The sequence below is a fragment of the Pan troglodytes genome, chromosome 10 (assembly GCF_028858775.2).
Source record: "Pan troglodytes isolate AG18354 chromosome 10, NHGRI_mPanTro3-v2.0_pri, whole genome shotgun sequence".
Taxonomy (NCBI): domain Eukaryota; kingdom Metazoa; phylum Chordata; class Mammalia; order Primates; family Hominidae; genus Pan; species Pan troglodytes.
In genome coordinates, this window is record NC_072408.2 from 39,082,755 (window position 1) to 39,100,564 (window position 17,810).

The 17,810-nt window shown below is 48.5% G+C and overlaps 1 protein-coding gene across 1 annotated transcript; it reads left to right on the forward strand.

Annotated features, from left to right (window-relative positions):
• Nucleotides 1-6,082: 6,082 nt before the first annotated feature.
• On the forward strand, nt 6,083-17,446 carry SDR9C7 (short chain dehydrogenase/reductase family 9C member 7). Its single transcript, XM_522439.6, has 4 exons — nt 6,083-6,416; nt 9,936-10,194; nt 10,867-11,030; nt 16,363-17,446. The coding sequence occupies exons 1-4, from the start codon at nt 6,116-6,118 to the stop codon at nt 16,578-16,580; spliced, it is 942 nt and encodes a 313-aa protein (XP_522439.2). The 5' UTR covers nt 6,083-6,115; the 3' UTR covers nt 16,581-17,446.
• The last annotated feature ends 364 nt before the right edge of the window (nt 17,447-17,810 follow it).

Here is a 17,810-nt window from a genome sequence, read left to right on the forward strand (position 1 = left end):
TTGTTGAATGCCAAAGTTTGTTATCCACTTTTCCTGGCATAAATAACATCTCAGTAGCGATTCTCTACCAAGGTTTGTTGACAGGCTTAGCAGTGCGATTCAAGAAAAGTAAAACTATTGAATCAAATAACCCTCATTCCTTCAAGTCCAGGAAAGGTTTCTGAGTAGGGGAAGGGCCACCATTGCAGGCCTTATTGTTTTTCCAATATTCCTAGGGTGAATCTCCGTCTCCTGTACCCCCCAGCCCTCACCCACTCACACCCCTGCCCCTGCTGGCCTGGAGTCCGTAGTTCTGTAGCTCTGACTACTCCCGATCTTTCATGCTATTAGTTTGCTCCCCTATGTCTTCTGTAGAGTCTTCCCCAAAGCTTGCTGGACCCTATGGGGATAGGGCAGAGGTGGCCTTATGAGATGGTGGGAGGAAAGGGTGGTACTTCCTGGGGAAGAGAGTGCAGTCTGGACACCTGTGTGGCATGAGACCTCTTTCCCTCCTCCCCTCCTGCTCTGGCCATTCAGTCCACAGTGAGCTTTGGGATTCCCAGGTACACAAGGTGACCTTTTCTTCCAGGACAGATATTGCTTTGACATTGATGCAGGTTGTAGCATAGCTTATCCCCTGATGCCCAGTGCAGGCCTGCTCTCTAACTTCCCCCAGTCTTAGGATTTAAGTGTATCTCTCTTAACCAGGATGCAGAAAGCAATTATTTATGTGTTTTTCTTATTCTTTCCTTCCATTTTCCTTTCTCTTCTGTCCTTTCCCCTTGGTTTATCTGTCTTACCCCATTCCTGTCTTCCTATTTCCTGTCTCTGTCTCTCTCCCTTGGAGAGATATTTGTTGGGCCCTGGAGGCATGGGGAGAGCATCTGAGTCCATACAATATACTCTTGTGGCCCTTGGAAGAGTACCCAATAAACTCAGCCTAGGACAACAACAGGGTTTTGGCTCTGACCTAAAAGCTCTGACACCTGAGAGAGGGGCAAGAGAGCCAGAACCATTGTTGCCAGTTCTCATAGGGGTTGTGACCCAGTCAGCCCTGGTGGCCATGGCAGCCTCCTAAGCTGGGGAGGGTCCTGGCAGTGGGATCTGAGCTGGAGATTGAGGATCCCCACCTGGCAGCCTTGACCAGAAATGAGGGAATGACTTTTATCTTCAGCCCAGGCCTAGGGGGAGCCTCAGCTGCCTGCCTGTGCTGTGGGGTCCTCATGAGGTGAAGCACAGGGCCAGGCCTGTGGAGGAGGCTGGGCAGGTGGGCGCATATGGGCTCGTGGAGGCCCTGGACAGGAGCTGTGCCTCATGCTGTTGGCAGTGGAACTCCCAAAAAAGGGATTTGCTCAGGGGAGATCTTTGGTCTAATCGGCTTCTAGACACCCACTTACTGCAGGGAACCCAGTGGCTGTGAGTGTGGGGAGCCAGACTGAAGGCAGAGGGACACTCCTTAGAGGACAGCTGCCATCACCAAGCTCAGAGGCCAGGGAGATTCCTGGGGCAGGAGAAGAAGGGAGGGGACTGAGGACTGCAGAGGAGGTAGAATGTGGAATTCTGGTGATCCATTGGATGTGAGGGGCATAGGAGGTGATAGCACTGAGGTGCTGCCTTGCTCTTGAATTGGTAGGATTTAGGGCTAGTAAGCTTTGGTATGTAAAATATGGAAACCCCAGAGAGAGGCAAGGCCACCATCATAACTTTTATCTGCTATGTGCTGCCCTTCCCAACTCTCCAAACTTTCTTGCATCTCCCACTGCCATTGCATGCTGGGTTTGTATTGGGTTTGTTTGTTTTTTGTGTTTTGCCTCCCAAGATTTCTGAAGTCCTTGCCCTTCTGTGTGTCTGCCATGCAGGAGGGAGCTCTCCCACTTTGGAGTGAAGGTGTCTGTGATTGAACCTGGTCACTTCAAGACCAATATGAGAAGCTCTGAAAGGCATTTACAGGACCTCAAGGAGCTGTCGGACCAGGTCAGCCCCAAGGTCAAGGAGACCTATTGGTTGAAGTTTCTGACATCCCGTGAGTGAGTTCTGGACAGTGGGGCAAGAAACAAATCCTTGTCTGGAAGTCCAGGTCCATCATTAGTGTCTCCAACAGTATGAGAGTCTGTCGTCCTCCAGACTCTGCCTCCCCAAAAAAGTGAGGACATTTATCCCCATTCCCAGGGTGCCATGTGGTCAACTGTTCACCTAAAGGAAGCATCCAAGCTTTCTATAATTGGGACCACTGCCTCATCCGAATCCCTCATTATTTTGAAGAGGAAACTAAAGTCAGAGACAGTGGCTACCAGTGGGCTCATGGGCAGCTGGGTTTAGAGATAGCTGATTTTCATATTCTTAGGCTGTTAGTAGAGACTTTCAATTTATGAGTCCAGATATCTCAAAAAGAGAGGCAGAGGGGGCTTAGAGTGAAATGGATGTTCCTTGGGTGAAGGTTGGGGCACTCTCTGGGGAATATGGATGGATTAGACTTGAGGCATATCATTTGGGGGGCCTGGAATTCTTAGACACTGTCCTCCTAATTCAGAGCTCTAAATGGGAGGGAAGGGATGTGCTAGAACTTTAAAGATCTTTCCTCATCCTTAACATGCATCAGAAAAGCATCTAGAAGGCTTTGGGCAAAATGCAGTACGAATCTATCCTTGTTGACCCACTGCATGGAGCACTCGCTACTCAGCTGGCTGAGACACCAATCTTCTCTACCTCCCCATGAGTGACATGCCTACCTTCCTATGGACGTCACGCTCCACTGGGGCTCTCCAAGGCTGGCTAAGCCCCTGTGAATCCAAGACTGGGGTGCATGGTTGGGTGGAGCTGGGTGATCTGGGTGAGGTGATGTGTCTTGGGGAGAGTAATGGTGTGGTGGGAGGGAGCACTCTTGCCATCTGGATGCCTATCCCAGCTTCTTCCTCATGCCCTCCACAGAATTCCACTGAGATATCACTCAGGACTGGCAACATAGGAGGAAAGAACCAAGGTGTTCTGCTAAAGATTGGGACCCAGTAACGCTCATAGGTGTCCTGTTGCCTTTGAGTCTCTTGGCCAATTCTGAGGAGTCTACACAATGGGAGCGTGTGAGGAGGGGAAGGATCCGCAGCCCACACCTTCTCTGCCTCCTGCTTCTTCCCCAGGTGTGCATCAACCTGGCCAGTCTATTACACTCTCTCCATGATGGAAATGGCCTGGAGGAAGTGGATGGGGGCTCCTCTGAATATACCTGTGGATAAGGTGTGGGGCGACAGGGCAGCCATCAGCCTGACCCCTAGACCTCAGGTGCCAGCTCTGGGGGCATTGGCTGGCAGTGGTGTTCTCGATAGGGATTCTGACAGAGGACACAGGAACCAATGTTTGACCCTCTTAAAACCATGACCCTCAAAAAACCATCTGGTTACTTTAGTTCTAGAGCAAAAGCTAAAAAGTGCAGCCATGTGCAGCAAGTTGCCTTCTAGTCTGAGGGGAGCATGGGCTGTGAACAAGAGGGAGGAGGAGGCAGGTGCCTTCATGGGGATCTGGGGATAAGAGGGATGAACTCAGGAGGAAATTGAAGAGAGAAGTTCGATTATCCCTGCCCTGTCTCAGCCCTTTCTGCCACCAAGGTGAGGGGCAATTGTTTCCTTTCCAGGAGTGAATCAAGTAGCCTGGGGTCACAGGAGTGCACAGAGGGACAAGGAAGCAATGACATGTCACAAAGGCACTGGCAGGCCTCTTTGTAGCACTTTGTAGCGACCTCTTTGTAGCACTCAGTGACCGGCCCTCACTTTAACATCATTGCACTTGGGAGGGGTGCTGTTTCATGGGATGAGAAATAGAGTGGTGGGAGCGAGCTCTCAAGTTCAGGGTCATGTACCTCACTTCCCTCACCTCTGTTCTAGTTTTTTTCTGGGACGTTATTCAGGACTCTGGTGATATTAGGAGGAAAGAACCACATTTTGCTGCTTAGGAAGGGAGACCCAATCACAGATAATGGCATCCCACTTCCTTGGGCTCTGAGCTTCATGGCCCACCTGTCACCCTGAAGAATCCACACTTGTGGAAGGTCTTGAGCAACTGGGGGTGGGTGAGCCCACACCTGCTCTTCCTCCTGTCTACCTCATCAGGGTGTGTCTTGGACCTCAGCAGTCTATGCTCTCCCACTGGAGGGAAACGGCCTGGCAGAGGAGAGGGCTCCTCTCCTCTGAGATACCTGTGTGCATGGGGTGGGGATGGGGAGTGCAGCTACCAACCTGACCTATCAGACCTTAGGGGCCAGCTTGGCAAGGAATGCTGTCATCTGAGAGAAGGAGGCATTTCTAGCCCTGGGAAGAAGAGCCTTCTATGTGGTCCTACCGCCCTCACACCCCCCACCCTCATGGACTGTGTGTTTAGTTTGAGGCCAGGGGAACACTGCCAGCATAGAGGCCCAGGAGGTGCTGAGTCAGGCCCAGGCCTGTGCTGGGGCAGTTCTGAGTTATCCTTATGCTAAGTCAGACCCAACTCCTGGACCTCACCTGTGTCCTCAAGAACTGGGATACCCAATGCCCCGGACCTGCTCAGTCTTGAGTGACATGGTCTGACCTGTTCCAGCCAAGACTTCTCTGTTCATTCACCCAGGAGGCAGACAGAGACTGGGAGATTGTTCCCAGATCCCGCATAGGAGGTGCTCTGCCTCGGGGTGGTTATGAAGTAGGTGTGGTTTGCTTTCTACCATTTCCCATCTCCATCCCCTATAAGCTTTAGGTCTGCTCTTTGGGGGTGGGTTCATAATCTGGCCCCCTCCCCTACTTTGTTAAGGAACGGCCAAACCCTGCGGGGCTTTCCCAAGGTGACACCTGCTTTATGTGATTCCACGCTGGTCAGACTTGGCAAATGGTGGATCACAGAGATACATCCTTTGTCCCTTCACACTAGAGAACTTTGTGTTCTCATTTCTGTGTCGGACTCGCTAAGCCATGAAGGTGTGAGCTGGGACCAGGCTCATCCCAAGGAATGGTGACCCTAGATGTTGATCCAAAGAACCACAGAGGCTCCAGCATCATTCCCTGCATCTTATGCAATTCTGGGTGTGGCCCCTCACTACTCACACCTCTGGTTTCCTTATTTCCTTTCCTTTACCACCTTACCTCTTAGCTTTCTGTAAATTATTTGCTAAATTGCCCAAAATCTGTTTCTCCTCCAAGTCCCGACCCTGAGAATTTTCTATGTCTCTGGCCCCAGTTCTCTGCTCCTCCTATATCTCATCCCCTCTTACAGTCAAGGCCTCTGCCCAGACAATTCCCTCAGCTGCCCAGTGAACTCATGATCCCTCCTCATCATCTTGCCCAGGGCTGCTTACTGGTGACCTGAGTATGACCCCCACAGGGCGTCAGGCCTGAGTCCCCCAGGTCTTTCTGCTTTCTGGTGGCTAAGCTTCACATGCCAGCCTCCCCTATAGGAGGGCCCTGCTGCCTCTAGCCTCAGGACAATGGAGGTACATCCACCCTAGGAGAAATCCATTGCTTTTCATCCTCTCTCATGATGGAGACTTACCTAAGAATTCCAGAGAGCTGATGACCTGCAACTTGTTTCTCTTGGGGTTTGGAAGATACAGAACCAATGTTGTTTGTTTTACATTAATAAATTTGTCTTGAGTATTTTCCCTGAAAATAAACTTATTTACATACCTGCACTCAAGACAAATGATTTTGATCCCTGGAGACCAAAATCCCCAGGCTGGGTTGGGGGCAGGGTGGGGACAGGATTTCTAGGGGAGCTGTCTGGGGTGAGTCCTCATCTTTCATTTGCCTGCCTTACACCGCCTGGGTGAGCCACCACTCATCACCAACATTACAAGTGGATTATTTCCAATTCTTGGCAGCTTTACCCATCAGGGCAGGGGGAGAGAGGGAGGCAGCTACCAGGGCTGTCAGAGGTGACAAGGCTTCAGGTTGGACTTGAATTTCTTGCATCTGGGCTAATTGCTGTGGTGATGCATCCACCTATAAAAATTACAGCGTGGCTCACCCAGGGACCTAGATTTGTTGCAAGCTGTGGGAGGAAGGAGAATTCTTCTTCCAGGTGGGTTCCTGCAGACTGCCTGCTAGGGCTCAGAGGACCAGCTTCTTCCCTGCTGTCTCCTGAGCCCAGTCCCTCTTGGCCGTCACATTCCCCTTGCCCTATGGCGGCCCTCACAGACCTCTCATTTATGTATCGCTGGTTCAAGAACTGCAATCTGGTTGGCAACCTCTCAGAGAAGTACGTCTTCATCACAGGCTGTGACTCTGGCTTCGGGAACCTGCTGGCCAAACAGCTGGTTGATCGGGGCATGCAGGTGCTGGCTGCTTGCTTCACCGAGGAGGGATCCCAGAAACTTCAGCAGGATACCTCCTATCGGCTGCAGACCACCCTACTGGATGTCACCAAGAGCGAAAGCATCAAGGCGGCGGCCCAGTGGGTGAGGGACAAAGTGGGCGAACAAGGTGGGGCGAATTACATTCTTTGGCTTTCTTGGTTTCTCCTTTTTCCTCTTCCTCTCTCCCGAAGCATCTGACAGTATCAGAGACCCTGATGTCCAGATTGGGTGGGAGGGGTGACGTAGGGAAAGGCTCCTGCCTCAATCTGATTGGAAGCCACTGCATGGTTTGGCCTGTTCACATGAAGGGGTGATTTCCCAAGGAAGTTTTCTGTCCTGGAAACTCAGAGAAACAGGAAAGAGGTCTCAATAGGAAGTGAGGGGGGAAGATGTGTTCTGTGTGTCCAAACCTCTAAAAATGGACGTGCCTGGCCGGGCGTGGTGGCTCACGCCTATGAGCCCAGCACTTTGGAAGGCCGAAGTGGGAGGATCATGAGGTCAAGAGATCGAGACCATCCCGGCCAACATGGTGAAACCCCATCTCTACTAAAAAGTATAAAAATTACCCGGGTGTGGTGGCACGTGCCTGTAGTCCCAGCTACTCAGGAGGCTGAGGCAGGAGAATCACTTGAACCCGGGAGGCGGAGGTTGCAGTGAGCCAAGATTGCGCCACTGCACTCCAGCCTCGTGACAGAGCAAGACTCCCTCTCAAAAAGAAAAAAAAGAAAAAAAAAGGATGTGCCTCTCTGATGTTTCAGCAGTCCTAACCATCAGCTCCTGGGGAAATAAAAACACATTTCTTGTTGGGATCAGGATGGGGGAGGGGGAATGAGACAGGAGGTTGGATCCCATGAGTGGGTGCAGTTTGTCTCCTTGACTATGTCAGGCAGGGGAGAAAGAGATCTGGTCTCTTCTTGACATCATGGTGGGTGTTGATTTGACTTCAGGGCAAGTATGTATGTCACAGTGGCTGCTCCTATTGGGAAAGGAAGCTGTGGACTGGGGCTGGCCCAGGACTGTGTGGGGACCTGCCTCATGCACTTCCAGCACACAGGGTGTGGGCCCAGGAACAGGAGGAACAGGATGGCTGAGTTGCAGAAGCAGCAGACTACAGGAAGTCCTCCCTCCTAAAGGAACTAGTCTGGAGCCCATGCGCAGGTCAGGGCAACAGAGCCCTGGAGCCAGGGGGATCCAGACAGTAACTCCCTGCTTGATTCTTCTCCTTAGCACTTATCACTAGTCAATGTACAATAGATTTTACTTATTTATTGTCTGTTTCCTCTGCTAGAATAAAGCTTCCTGGGGACAAGGATTTTTGTCCCTTTTATTTACTGTACATCCTTAGTACCTAGAATAATGTCTGGCACCTAGTAAGGTACTGAATAAATAGATTTGAGTGAGCTAATTAATTAATAATTCAGCAAGAGTGAGGCTCTGTCTTCAGCAGGCTGTCTCAGCCAGTTCCCTACATTCAGCCTTGAGCCACTTGCCTTAATACCTCACTTAGCATGTGAGTTTCCTGTTGCTATTGTAACAAATAACACAACTGTAGGGTCTGAAGACAATACAAACATATTATCTTGTAGTTGTGGAGGAGTAATGTCTAAAATAGGCCTCACTGATCTAAAATCAAAGTCAGCAGAGCTGTGTTCCTTCTGGAGGCTGTAGAGGAGAATCCGTCTCATTGCCTTTTCCAGCTTCCAGAGGCAGCTGGCATCCCCTGGCTCCTGGCCTGCTACCTCCATCTTCAAGGCCCGCAAGTTTGGGCCCAGTCTTTTTCACACTTTTCTCAAGCTCTCTGATTCTCCGGTTTCTGCCTCTTTCCACTTAGAAGGACTTGTGATTATATTGGGCTCACCAGGTTAATCCAGGATAATTTCCCTGTGTTAGCTTCCTCCCTAACTTTAAGGACAATTAATTAGCAACCTCCATTCCACCTGCAACCTTAATTCCCCTTTCCCATGTAATCCAGCAGATTCACAGGTTCCAGAGATAATGAGGATGGGGACATCTTTGGGGGACCATTATTTTGCCTAAGCCACTTGGCAATATCCTGGTCTAAGAAACACTGGGAACTGGGGTGGGTAGGGGGATGGGAGAGGAAGTTCTTTCATGCTTTCTCATTGCTCCTGAATGGAGAAAGGCAGGGAGATTGGGTAGGGGCATGGCTTGGGTGGGGACCCCAGCCCTAGAGGGAGGGGTGGACTAGGATTTATGTTTGTGTTGAGACCTGCCCTCCGGAGACAGTGGGATGCGCCTGCAGAGTATCTTGGGGCTGCTGAGGCTGGGGCTGTGGTGGGAATCACCAGGCAGTAGGACTTGGGGAATCCTTGCATGAAGGAGCTGGAAGGGGTCCTTGAGGAGTGTTTAGAGGGGTTTACAGTGTGTCTTTAGCATCACCCTCCCTCTGGTGGAATTTTTTTAGAACCCCAATATGTAAAACAAATGAAAGGAGAGCTTCTCCTGCATTTTCCTCCCCCTAGAAGGCTTGCAAAATACAGCCTGGAAACAACCGTTTTAGTCCAACCTGATGAAGAGCCTGAGGCCCAGAGAGGGAAGTGACTTGTTCAAGGCTGGAGGTAAAACCAGGACTGGACCTGAAGCTCTTCAACCCTGGGCCCCTGCAGAGTTGAATGACAACACTTAGCATTATTTCTTTCCATTTGTACCAACCTAATTGAAATATCTCAAGGATAGTCCTCATCACATTTTCCATAATTATTTTATTTAAATATTTTATATATTTATTTATAAATATTATTATTTCCTTCTAGGCTTGTGAGTTCCTTGAGGGATAAGATGCTGTGTTGTTCATTTTATGTCTCCTTTGCCCTGTATTTTACTTTATTTTATTTTATATCGTTTTATTTCATTTTATTTTTAGAGACAGAGTCTCACTCTGTCACCCAGGCTGGAGTGCAATGGCACCATTATAGCTCACTGTAACCTCGAACAAGGTAACCTGTAACCTGGGCTCAAGTGATTCTCCCACCTCAGCCTCCCAAGTAGCTAGAACTACAGGCACATACCACCATGCCTGACTAATTTTTTTTCTTTTTTTGTAGAGACGGGGGTCTTACTCTGTTGCTCAGGCTGGTCTCAAACTCCTGGCCTCAAGTGATCCTCCCACCTCAGCCTCTCAAAGGGTTGTGATTACAAGTGTGAGTCACTGCACCTGGCCTCTTTCACCCTGTAATTGTCACAGACTAGATAAATGCATGAATAAATGTGTGAAGATGAATGAATGAATGGATTGATTTTGGTAGTATGTGAAATGCAGTTGGTTATACTTAAGTGAATAGAGAGGGAGAAGTACGATGGGGAAGGGATCTAAACATTAATTCATTGGTATGAAAATGAAACTCTTATCCCAAAGCTGATAGCTGAAATGCTGTTACCTAACACCTCGATTGTAGCTGGTGCAGAGCGCCAGCTAGCCGGTAGACTTTATGTGAATCAGGAAAAAGTGTCCCTTCAGGGAAAACGAGTTAGTAAAAGACACACCTTCCTTTTATGTTATAGCCTGACAGGGTTATGTCTTGTGCACCTGCTCAACCATCCTTGAGGGCACTGAGCCGGTGGGGAGCAGAACTTGGTTCTTTCCCAGGCCCACTGATGATTTCTGTGTGGTTCATCTCACCCCCAGGCCTCTGGGCCCTGGTGAACAATGCTGGTGTGGGCCTGCCCAGTGGTCCCAACGAATGGCTGACCAAGGAGGACTTTGTGAAGGTGATTAATGTGAACCTGGTGGGACTGATCGAAGTGACCCTTCACATGCTGCCCATGGTCAAGAGAGCCCGGGGCAGGGTTGTCAACATGTCCAGCTCTGGTGGTCGTGTGGCTGTCATTGGTGGTGGCTACTGCGTCTCCAAGTTTGGCGTTGAGGCCTTCTCTGACAGCATAAGGTAACTGGGCCCTGGTACTAAACCATTCTGGGTGAAAATCCCGGAGATTAGAGAGGGTTGGGAGTGACAGCATGTGGGCAGGGGAATTCCGCAGATAGGAAGCTAACACAATAGCAGAAGGAAGGTTAGACCTCAAGGTGCTTTCTCCAAGGACCAAGAGCAGGGATGAGGAGAAGAGGTAGGGTGGAAATACAAGGCATCAGGTGGGCCTTCCCTTGAGCGGCACCAGGGTGAGTGAAACCCTGTTTGGGCCTGTGAGAGGAGGGAGAGTCCCCCAAACAGACAGACAGGGCTGGAGGCACAGGTCCCCTCTGGGATGTCCTTAGAGGAGCATGCAGGCCTTGTGTAGATCCACACCATTCACCATGTGGGTGTTGAGTGAGGGGTTGCTAATGGGAGGGACCTGGTGGGAGGCAAGGCTTTGGCCTAGATTCTCTATTGACTTCTTCCCGCTGGTTATGCCTAATGCAAATTGCCCAGAGACTGCTGGGCCAGTTTTGGAAAGGGCTGAGTCCCTAAGGAAGGGCTTATTTGCACAAAGGCAATGCCAGGGCCAAGTACAGGGGTGGGAGAAGCATCTCTAGGTTCCTGAAAGACCAGCCCATCCAGAGGTGACTCTCCCTGATGATTGCCATCTTGGGGCCCAGACTGACTGCAACTCTTCTTTCCCAGGCGTGAGCTCTACTACTTTGGGGTGAAGGTCTGCATCATTGAGCCAGGGAACTATCGGACAGCCATTCTCGGCAAGGAGAACCTGGAGTCACGCATGCGAAAGCTTTGGGAGAGGCTGCCTCAGGAGACCCGGGACAGCTACGGAGAGGATTATTTCCGCATTTGTAAGTTCCTGGGGCAGGAGAGGGGTCTCTGAGGGGGGCGAGTGGGTCTTGGGGTCATTAGCTGGCTTTCCATTTACAGATGGTGAGACAAAATGCAGAGGAGTTCAGGACCCAAGGTCACACAGTGGCAGAGCTGGGGTTTGAGAATAGAGAGCAAGTGGCAGAATCATCACTACTGGAGCGGCCCGGGGAGTTAAGGGCAATTCAGCCCACTCCTGGCATCTGCCCCCACAGCATCATGATGCAGGGGAATCAGGTGAAAATGCACTGAGATAAATACAGCAAAGAGATCAAGGGCATGGCTGCTGGAGCCAGACTGCCTGGATTCAAATCCTGGCTCTACTACTTACCAGCTAGGAGACTTTGGACCTATTACCTAGTTTTCCCATGCCTCAGTTTTCTTATTTACAAAATGGAGCTAAAGATAGTGCCTCCCTCATGGGGTTGCTATGAGGGTTAGTATATGTGAAGTACTTTGCACATTCTGAGTGCTTGTTAATAAAGAAGAAAATGAGCACATGGAGATTTAAAAGGGAGGGTCTCTAGGCAACTCTCTTTCTCTCCCTGAGCTGAGGGTCTCCTGTGAATCATAGGTGTTTTTGGAGGGTAGAGGTGGGACACGGCAGCTGTTCACCTTGCTGCCCCAAAACTTTGTGCCACGAAAGTTGTCTGCTGGACGTCATACGTCAACAGAGCACAAAGCCAAGACAGCCATTTTTTTCACTTAATACATACACACTTTATTGCATTTTTGTTTTTGTTTTGAATCAGTAATACAAAGCATGCAAGGCTGCCATGTCCCAAGCCTGTGTGGGGCTGGAGAGCTGGAGCGGACACAGCAGTATGCCTGCCCTTCACTGCCTGTAGCTTATGGCCCAGTAGGGGAGACAAACATTAATAAAAACACATGTGTTTATGGTAGATGTGGATAAGTGCTACAGAGGAGAAACAGGGTTGTGAAAGAAGAGTGGAGCAGGAAGTTGCAGTCCCAATTCAGACTATGGTGAAGGGGAGAGCTTCTGAGTTGACTTTGAGGAGGAATAAGAGTTAGGTGTTGCTGGGAAGGGGAAAGAGGGGATGCGTAGGGACTTTTTTTCTGCAGGAAGGCTCTGAGGCAGAAAACTCCATTTGAGGAACTTTAAAGAAACCAGCAGGTGGGAAGCAATGGGAGGTAGCTGGGGTATACGGAATAAATTCGAGCATCAGAGCACACTGAGGATTAAGGGGTGAGGGAGAGGAAGCCATCAACGGTGAGTGTTAGCTTTACAGCTTGAAGAACATGGTGAATGGAGGTGTCTTCATTCATTGATTTAGGGAAGCCTCAGGGAAAAATGTTTGGAGTACTCCTTAGATAAATTCATCTTTTAGTGCTAGACATGTTAGGATTCTGTGAGAAGAAAATGTCTAAGGATTTACACTAGTTGGGACTTACTCAGTGACAGAAGATCCAATGCAAATTATTTAAGCAGAAAAGGAATTTCTTGCCTCACCTGACTAAAAAGTTGAGCAAGATAAGCTTCAGGTACAACCTGACCCAGACTGCAAATGATGTTGCTAGGACCTGGTTCCACCCATTTCTTGGCTCTGCTTCTTTTGCACTGACTCCAGTCTCTAAGCTCTCTCCCCCGTGGGAGCCACATTGCTGCAGCCTCTCTTCACCTCCACTTAGGGTGAGGTCTGCTGGGAAAATAGGAGAGTTATTTCCAGTACCTCTCCCAAAAGTCCTAATGTACACTCCGACTTGGAGGACCTATGGTGACCGCATCATGGGGGACCACAAGATGCACCCAACCCTAAACCAATCACTGCACCCAGGGGAATGTGAAGGTGTGATTGGCTCAGGCTGGGCTGTGTGCTCTGCCCAGACCAATGGACACAGTGTGGGGGAGGCATAGGTCCCCAAAGGGAAATCTGCAGCTGTTGGGAACAAGGAGAGAAGATGTTAGCATGTGTGGGGAAGAATATTTATCCTCTGTGTGATCATTCTTAGCAAAGAGTAGTTCAAATTATTTGTGGAGCTGCTCGGAGGCTGGGGTGAAATGGGTTCAGCCAGTGTCTGGAAACCTCACAAAGTCATTTTCTAAGTAAGCACTCAGGGTGAAGAGAGCTTGTAGCATCTTTAGTGTGGTCCATGAAAGAATATGTATAAAGGCAAACTCCTCCGAAAACCTTGTCCAAAAGCTAGTATTGTACTAAAGAATAGTAAGGATTGGGTTTATAAAATATCTTAGGCCAATTCACCTGTAGTCCACACCATAATTTCAGAGGAAAATTTTCAGGCAGTGGTCAACTACATTTAGATAAACGTTTTCCCAAGTGGTTATACTAGAATTTTTGCTTCAGTTGCCCAGTGTTTATTGGGATTCAGAGATGAGACACTCTCCAGGAAACTAGCAGGGAAGATGTGAAAGCAAATACACCACCACATGAAGAATCTTGCTATAATGGACATGGGTACAAAACAAAGCAGCAATGCAGACTTCATTCTGCTGTCACAGAAGCCTTACAGAGGTGACAGTTAATGCCTTAGTGAGTTTTGAAGGATGAATAGGAGTACACCAAAAGGGAAAGAGATGGCGGATGTTTCACACAAGAGGAAGGGTGTGAGCAACATTTTAGTGACGTGACATAGCATTGTATGCTTTTGGAGGCAGTGCAGATTCAGGCTTGTATTCCATCAGTCCCTCTAATCATGTTGTATAGCTCTCCAAACTTGTTTATCCATTTATAAAGTACAATTCCTCTCTCATGGATTGTTAGGAGAATTAAACAGAAATGCAAAGTACTCAGCTCTGCTACAGTAAGAGCTGAACAAACCTTTGCCATTGCCATTATAGTCTGGCATGAGTGCTGTGGGTGATGATTGAGGAGGGGAGAGATTAGGAGTCAGATCATAAAATGCTTTGATTGCTATAGTAGGGAGCATGGCTCTTATCCTAAAGGCATTAGACAGCCTTGTAAATGGCTCTGAAATGAAGGATCAGATTTGTGTCACCGTGGGAAGGATAAAAAGTCCACCTGGGGGACTACTGCAGAAACCCAGTGAAGGAACGATAAAGACATGAAGTTGTAAGTCATGATGGTTCTGGTGGTGGGGGGTGGCTATGTGACAGACAGAAGAGATATTTAGGAGTAGTCCTAGAGCATTGCTGGGTACAAACTCAGCCAGTTGCTGTGACTGACCAAACAGGCCCCTGGCTTGTAACCCCTAGGACCAGGCCTGATACTTTATAGACTTTGTCCTGCTTAATTCTCCCAATAAAAAAACGTTTTCCCAGATGCCCAACTCCAAAGCCTATGTCCTTCCTCACTGTGAAGGAGAGTGACAAGGCTGGATGGGTCCCTCAGTCTCCCTTCCTACTCCATGCCTAGCAGGGTGCCCAGCACTGAATGGCAGCTAATATCTATTTGAGAAAACAATAAAAGCAAGTGCCTCATACCGTTCCCCATGTCTGGGGTAACTTCTCCCACCCCACTGCCTGTGCAAGCCCTCCCCACCTCTCAGAACCCAGTCCCCAGCCCATCTCACCATGTCAGCTTGCTCCACATCCTCAGCCCACAAAGGTTTCCCTGGCGCCGAGGGGGCAGAGAGAGCCCCCTGGGTATCCTGAACGATTCCTTCGACCCTCAGCCCTGCTGCTGGTGGCCTCTGTGCCAGCTCTACGGTCAGAGGTCAGGGTGTGGCTTCCTAAGACATTACTGCTTTATGGACAGTCTGGCTTTAAGTTAGTGTGGCTCTTGTTGAGATCCCAAAATGTAGTTTGGCTTTTCCCCTGCATCAGTTTTCTTTCCAGGAAACAGAAAATGGAGTTTCTCGGAGTCTGGGGTGAAGGGGACTGAAGTGACGCTGCCCCATTCTCACCAACCACCCACAAGGGTCCTGGCCCCAAGCGGGTGAATTCCTTGCCTGCCTGGACCATTCTCAAAGTCAGGGCAGCTTTGGCTTCCTCTCCATTTTCAAGTTTTCATACCTTATCAGGGCAGTCTGACTTTGAAGCACCATTTTCCCTGGAGTCCTCAGGGCTCTCAATGAAGCATGAATCCCCCTGTCCTGGGGTGAGGATGCAGATGAGGGCCTGGTGGGTGTGTGGTGTGGCCCTTCTCCCATTTATGTCATGAACTTTGGCAGACTTGTACCATTTGGGTGCTCTGTCCCCATCTCCACCCCTGTGGGTCAATGCAAACAAAACAGCCCCTCACATTTGTGAGGGCCCCACGAGGTGCTTGTCTATGCCTTAGATTATTTGAGTCCACAGTGGCCTTATGACTGAGGTAGGGGCAGTATTACTATTTTGAAATAATATTTTCTCCTGCATGTTTTTGTTTAAATGTGGGAACTCTAGGAAGTACATAGAAGAAAAAAAAAAGGGGCTGTCTTCCCATCATGTTTGCTATTCTGTACTCCCCCAGTGTCTACCCTGCTGTTAATCATCTTTGTTATTCTCCAGGACAGATATTTTTTGAGATGGAGTCTCACTCTGTTGCCCAGGCTGGAATGCAGTGGCGCGATCTTGGGTCACTGCAACCTCCCCCTCCTGAGTTCAAGTGATTCTCATGCCTCAGCCTCCTGAGTAGCTGCGATTATAGGCACGCGCCACCACGCTCAGCTAATTTTTGTATTTTTAGTAGAGACAAGGTGTCACCATGTTGGCCAGGCTGGTCTCGACCTCCTGACCTCAGGTGATTGGCCTGGCTTGGCATCCCAAAGTACTGGGATTACAGGCCTGAGCCACTATGCCCAAACTTTAGGAAAGATAGTATTATCTCCATTTTATAGATAATAAAAGTTTAAGCTCAAAGTCATATAACTAATAAGTGGCACAGTTATCAGAAGAATGTGCACAGTTCTTCTCATCACCAGTCTAATGCAATAGTAGGACTTCAATGCACAATTGTTAAATTCAGAAAGATAAATAAGATTATTTATTTATTTATTTATTTATTTATTTATTTTGAGACAGAGTGTCATTCTGTCTCCCAGGCTGGAGTGCAGTGGTGTGACCTCGGCTCACTAAAACCTCAGCCTCCTGGGTTCAAGTGGTTCCCATATCTCAGCCTCCCGAGTAGCTGGGATTACAGGCATGTGCCACCACGCCCAGCTGATTTTTATATTTTTAGTAGAGATGGGGTTTCACCATGTTGGCCAGGCTAAGATTATTTATAATAGTCTTATAAATGTGTGTTTGTATAAGGGACCACCTGGAGGGTGTGGCAGACCTGCCTGAAATGTTAGATCAGGGATCTGATGGAAAGGGAACTTGGACGGAATTCGGAAGAAGCCATCTTTTATGAAGAATAACAGAGCCTTTTTCCCCTCTCTGCCCTCAAACAGATACTGACAAGTTAAAAAACATAATGCAGGTGGCAGAGCCCAGAGTCAGAGATGTCATCAACAGCATGGAGCATGCTATTGTTTCCCGGAGCCCTCGCATCCGCTACAACCCTGGCCTGGATGCCAAACTCCTCTACATCCCTCTGGCTAAGCTGCCCACCCCTGTGACAGATTTCATCCTAAGCCGGTACCTTCCAAGGCCAGCGGACAGTGTCTAAACTGGGGAGGATCAATGGGTCAGTGGAGCCTAGAAGTGGGGGAGGAAGGAAGGACCGTGGGGTCACAAAAGGTGGTATCGGATATCCTGGGGGCATTGGCTGCAAAGGAAGCTTGGCTCAGCTGACACCCACTGCTGTCGAATTTACCAGTAACTTCTAACAGAAGGTGAATGCCTCTTCCCACCCTCTGGGACCCCACAGAAACCTGAGGTGGTCTTTGCAGGTTCAGCGATCTGCAGCAATGGCTCCAAGGACATCTGTCACCCAATCAGGATACAGCTTTTTCTGGTCCTGGAAAAGTCATGGAGAAGAAAACCAACTCCTGTGGAATCATGAGCCCCTTTCAGTTATCACTGCCACTGAGAAATACTGTGGGATAATCTCGCCTCCAGGAGAATCTAACCACCTTCCTACTGGGTCCCTCAATATGCATAACTTCATTCACATAACCCATTACTGAAGTATGCAGTAGGGCAGATAGGGAGTGCAAGATTAAATCAGACAAAAGTTTAAAATATTTTCTTTCTTTTTAGATTCTTCTATCTATAGGTTATTGGGATCCACATGAAATAACATTCATTTATTTAATCACCATTAAGTAATTTTTCAAATATTTATTGAGTGCCTACTACCTACCGGGCACTTTGTAGGTGCTGGGGGAATATAAAGATGATTAAATCATGGTCTTGGTTTTTTATTGTTTAGTTTGTGTTTTGCTTTGCTTTGTTTTAGCACAATATCTAGTAGCTGAGTTAGGACAAACAGCGATAGAAGGAATAGAAATCAGAATACAAATTTTTAGAGCTATGAAGGACCCTGGAGGTCTTCATCCAATACTTCACAAGCTTGGCTGTACCTTGTATCACCCAGTCAATTAAAAAATACAGACTCCTGTGCCAATATTAGAAAATCTGATTCAGTAGGACTGAGATAAGGTCCAGAAATATGTGTTTATAACAAGGACCTATATGATTCTGATGCACCCGAGCAACTTGGAGCCACCAATAATTCCATAGAATAAGTAACTTAACACTCAGAGGGGGAAGTGACCTACCCAAGCCCCCAGTTTAGTAACTAAGACAAGGATAGAAATGAGGCATTCGGACTCCCAGACCAGAATTATTTTTCAATTATAGGAAAATCAATTTCTCAAATTAGTAACATTGTCAAATAAGTCATTGAACTAATTTTTTTAAAAAAAGACTTAAACTCCTGGGTCATATGAAATTC

Coding starts and splice junctions, on each gene's coding strand:
- SDR9C7 (XM_522439.6), top strand. CDS start 6,116: ATGGCGGCCCTCACAGACCTCTCATTTATGTATCGCTGGTTCAAGAAC. Junction 10,195..10,866: donor GCCTTCTCTGACAGCATAAG/GTAACTGGGCCC, acceptor CTTCTTTCCCAG/GCGTGAGCTCTACTACTTTG. Junction 11,031..16,362: donor AGAGGATTATTTCCGCATTT/GTAAGTTCCTGG, acceptor GCCCTCAAACAG/ATACTGACAAGTTAAAAAAC.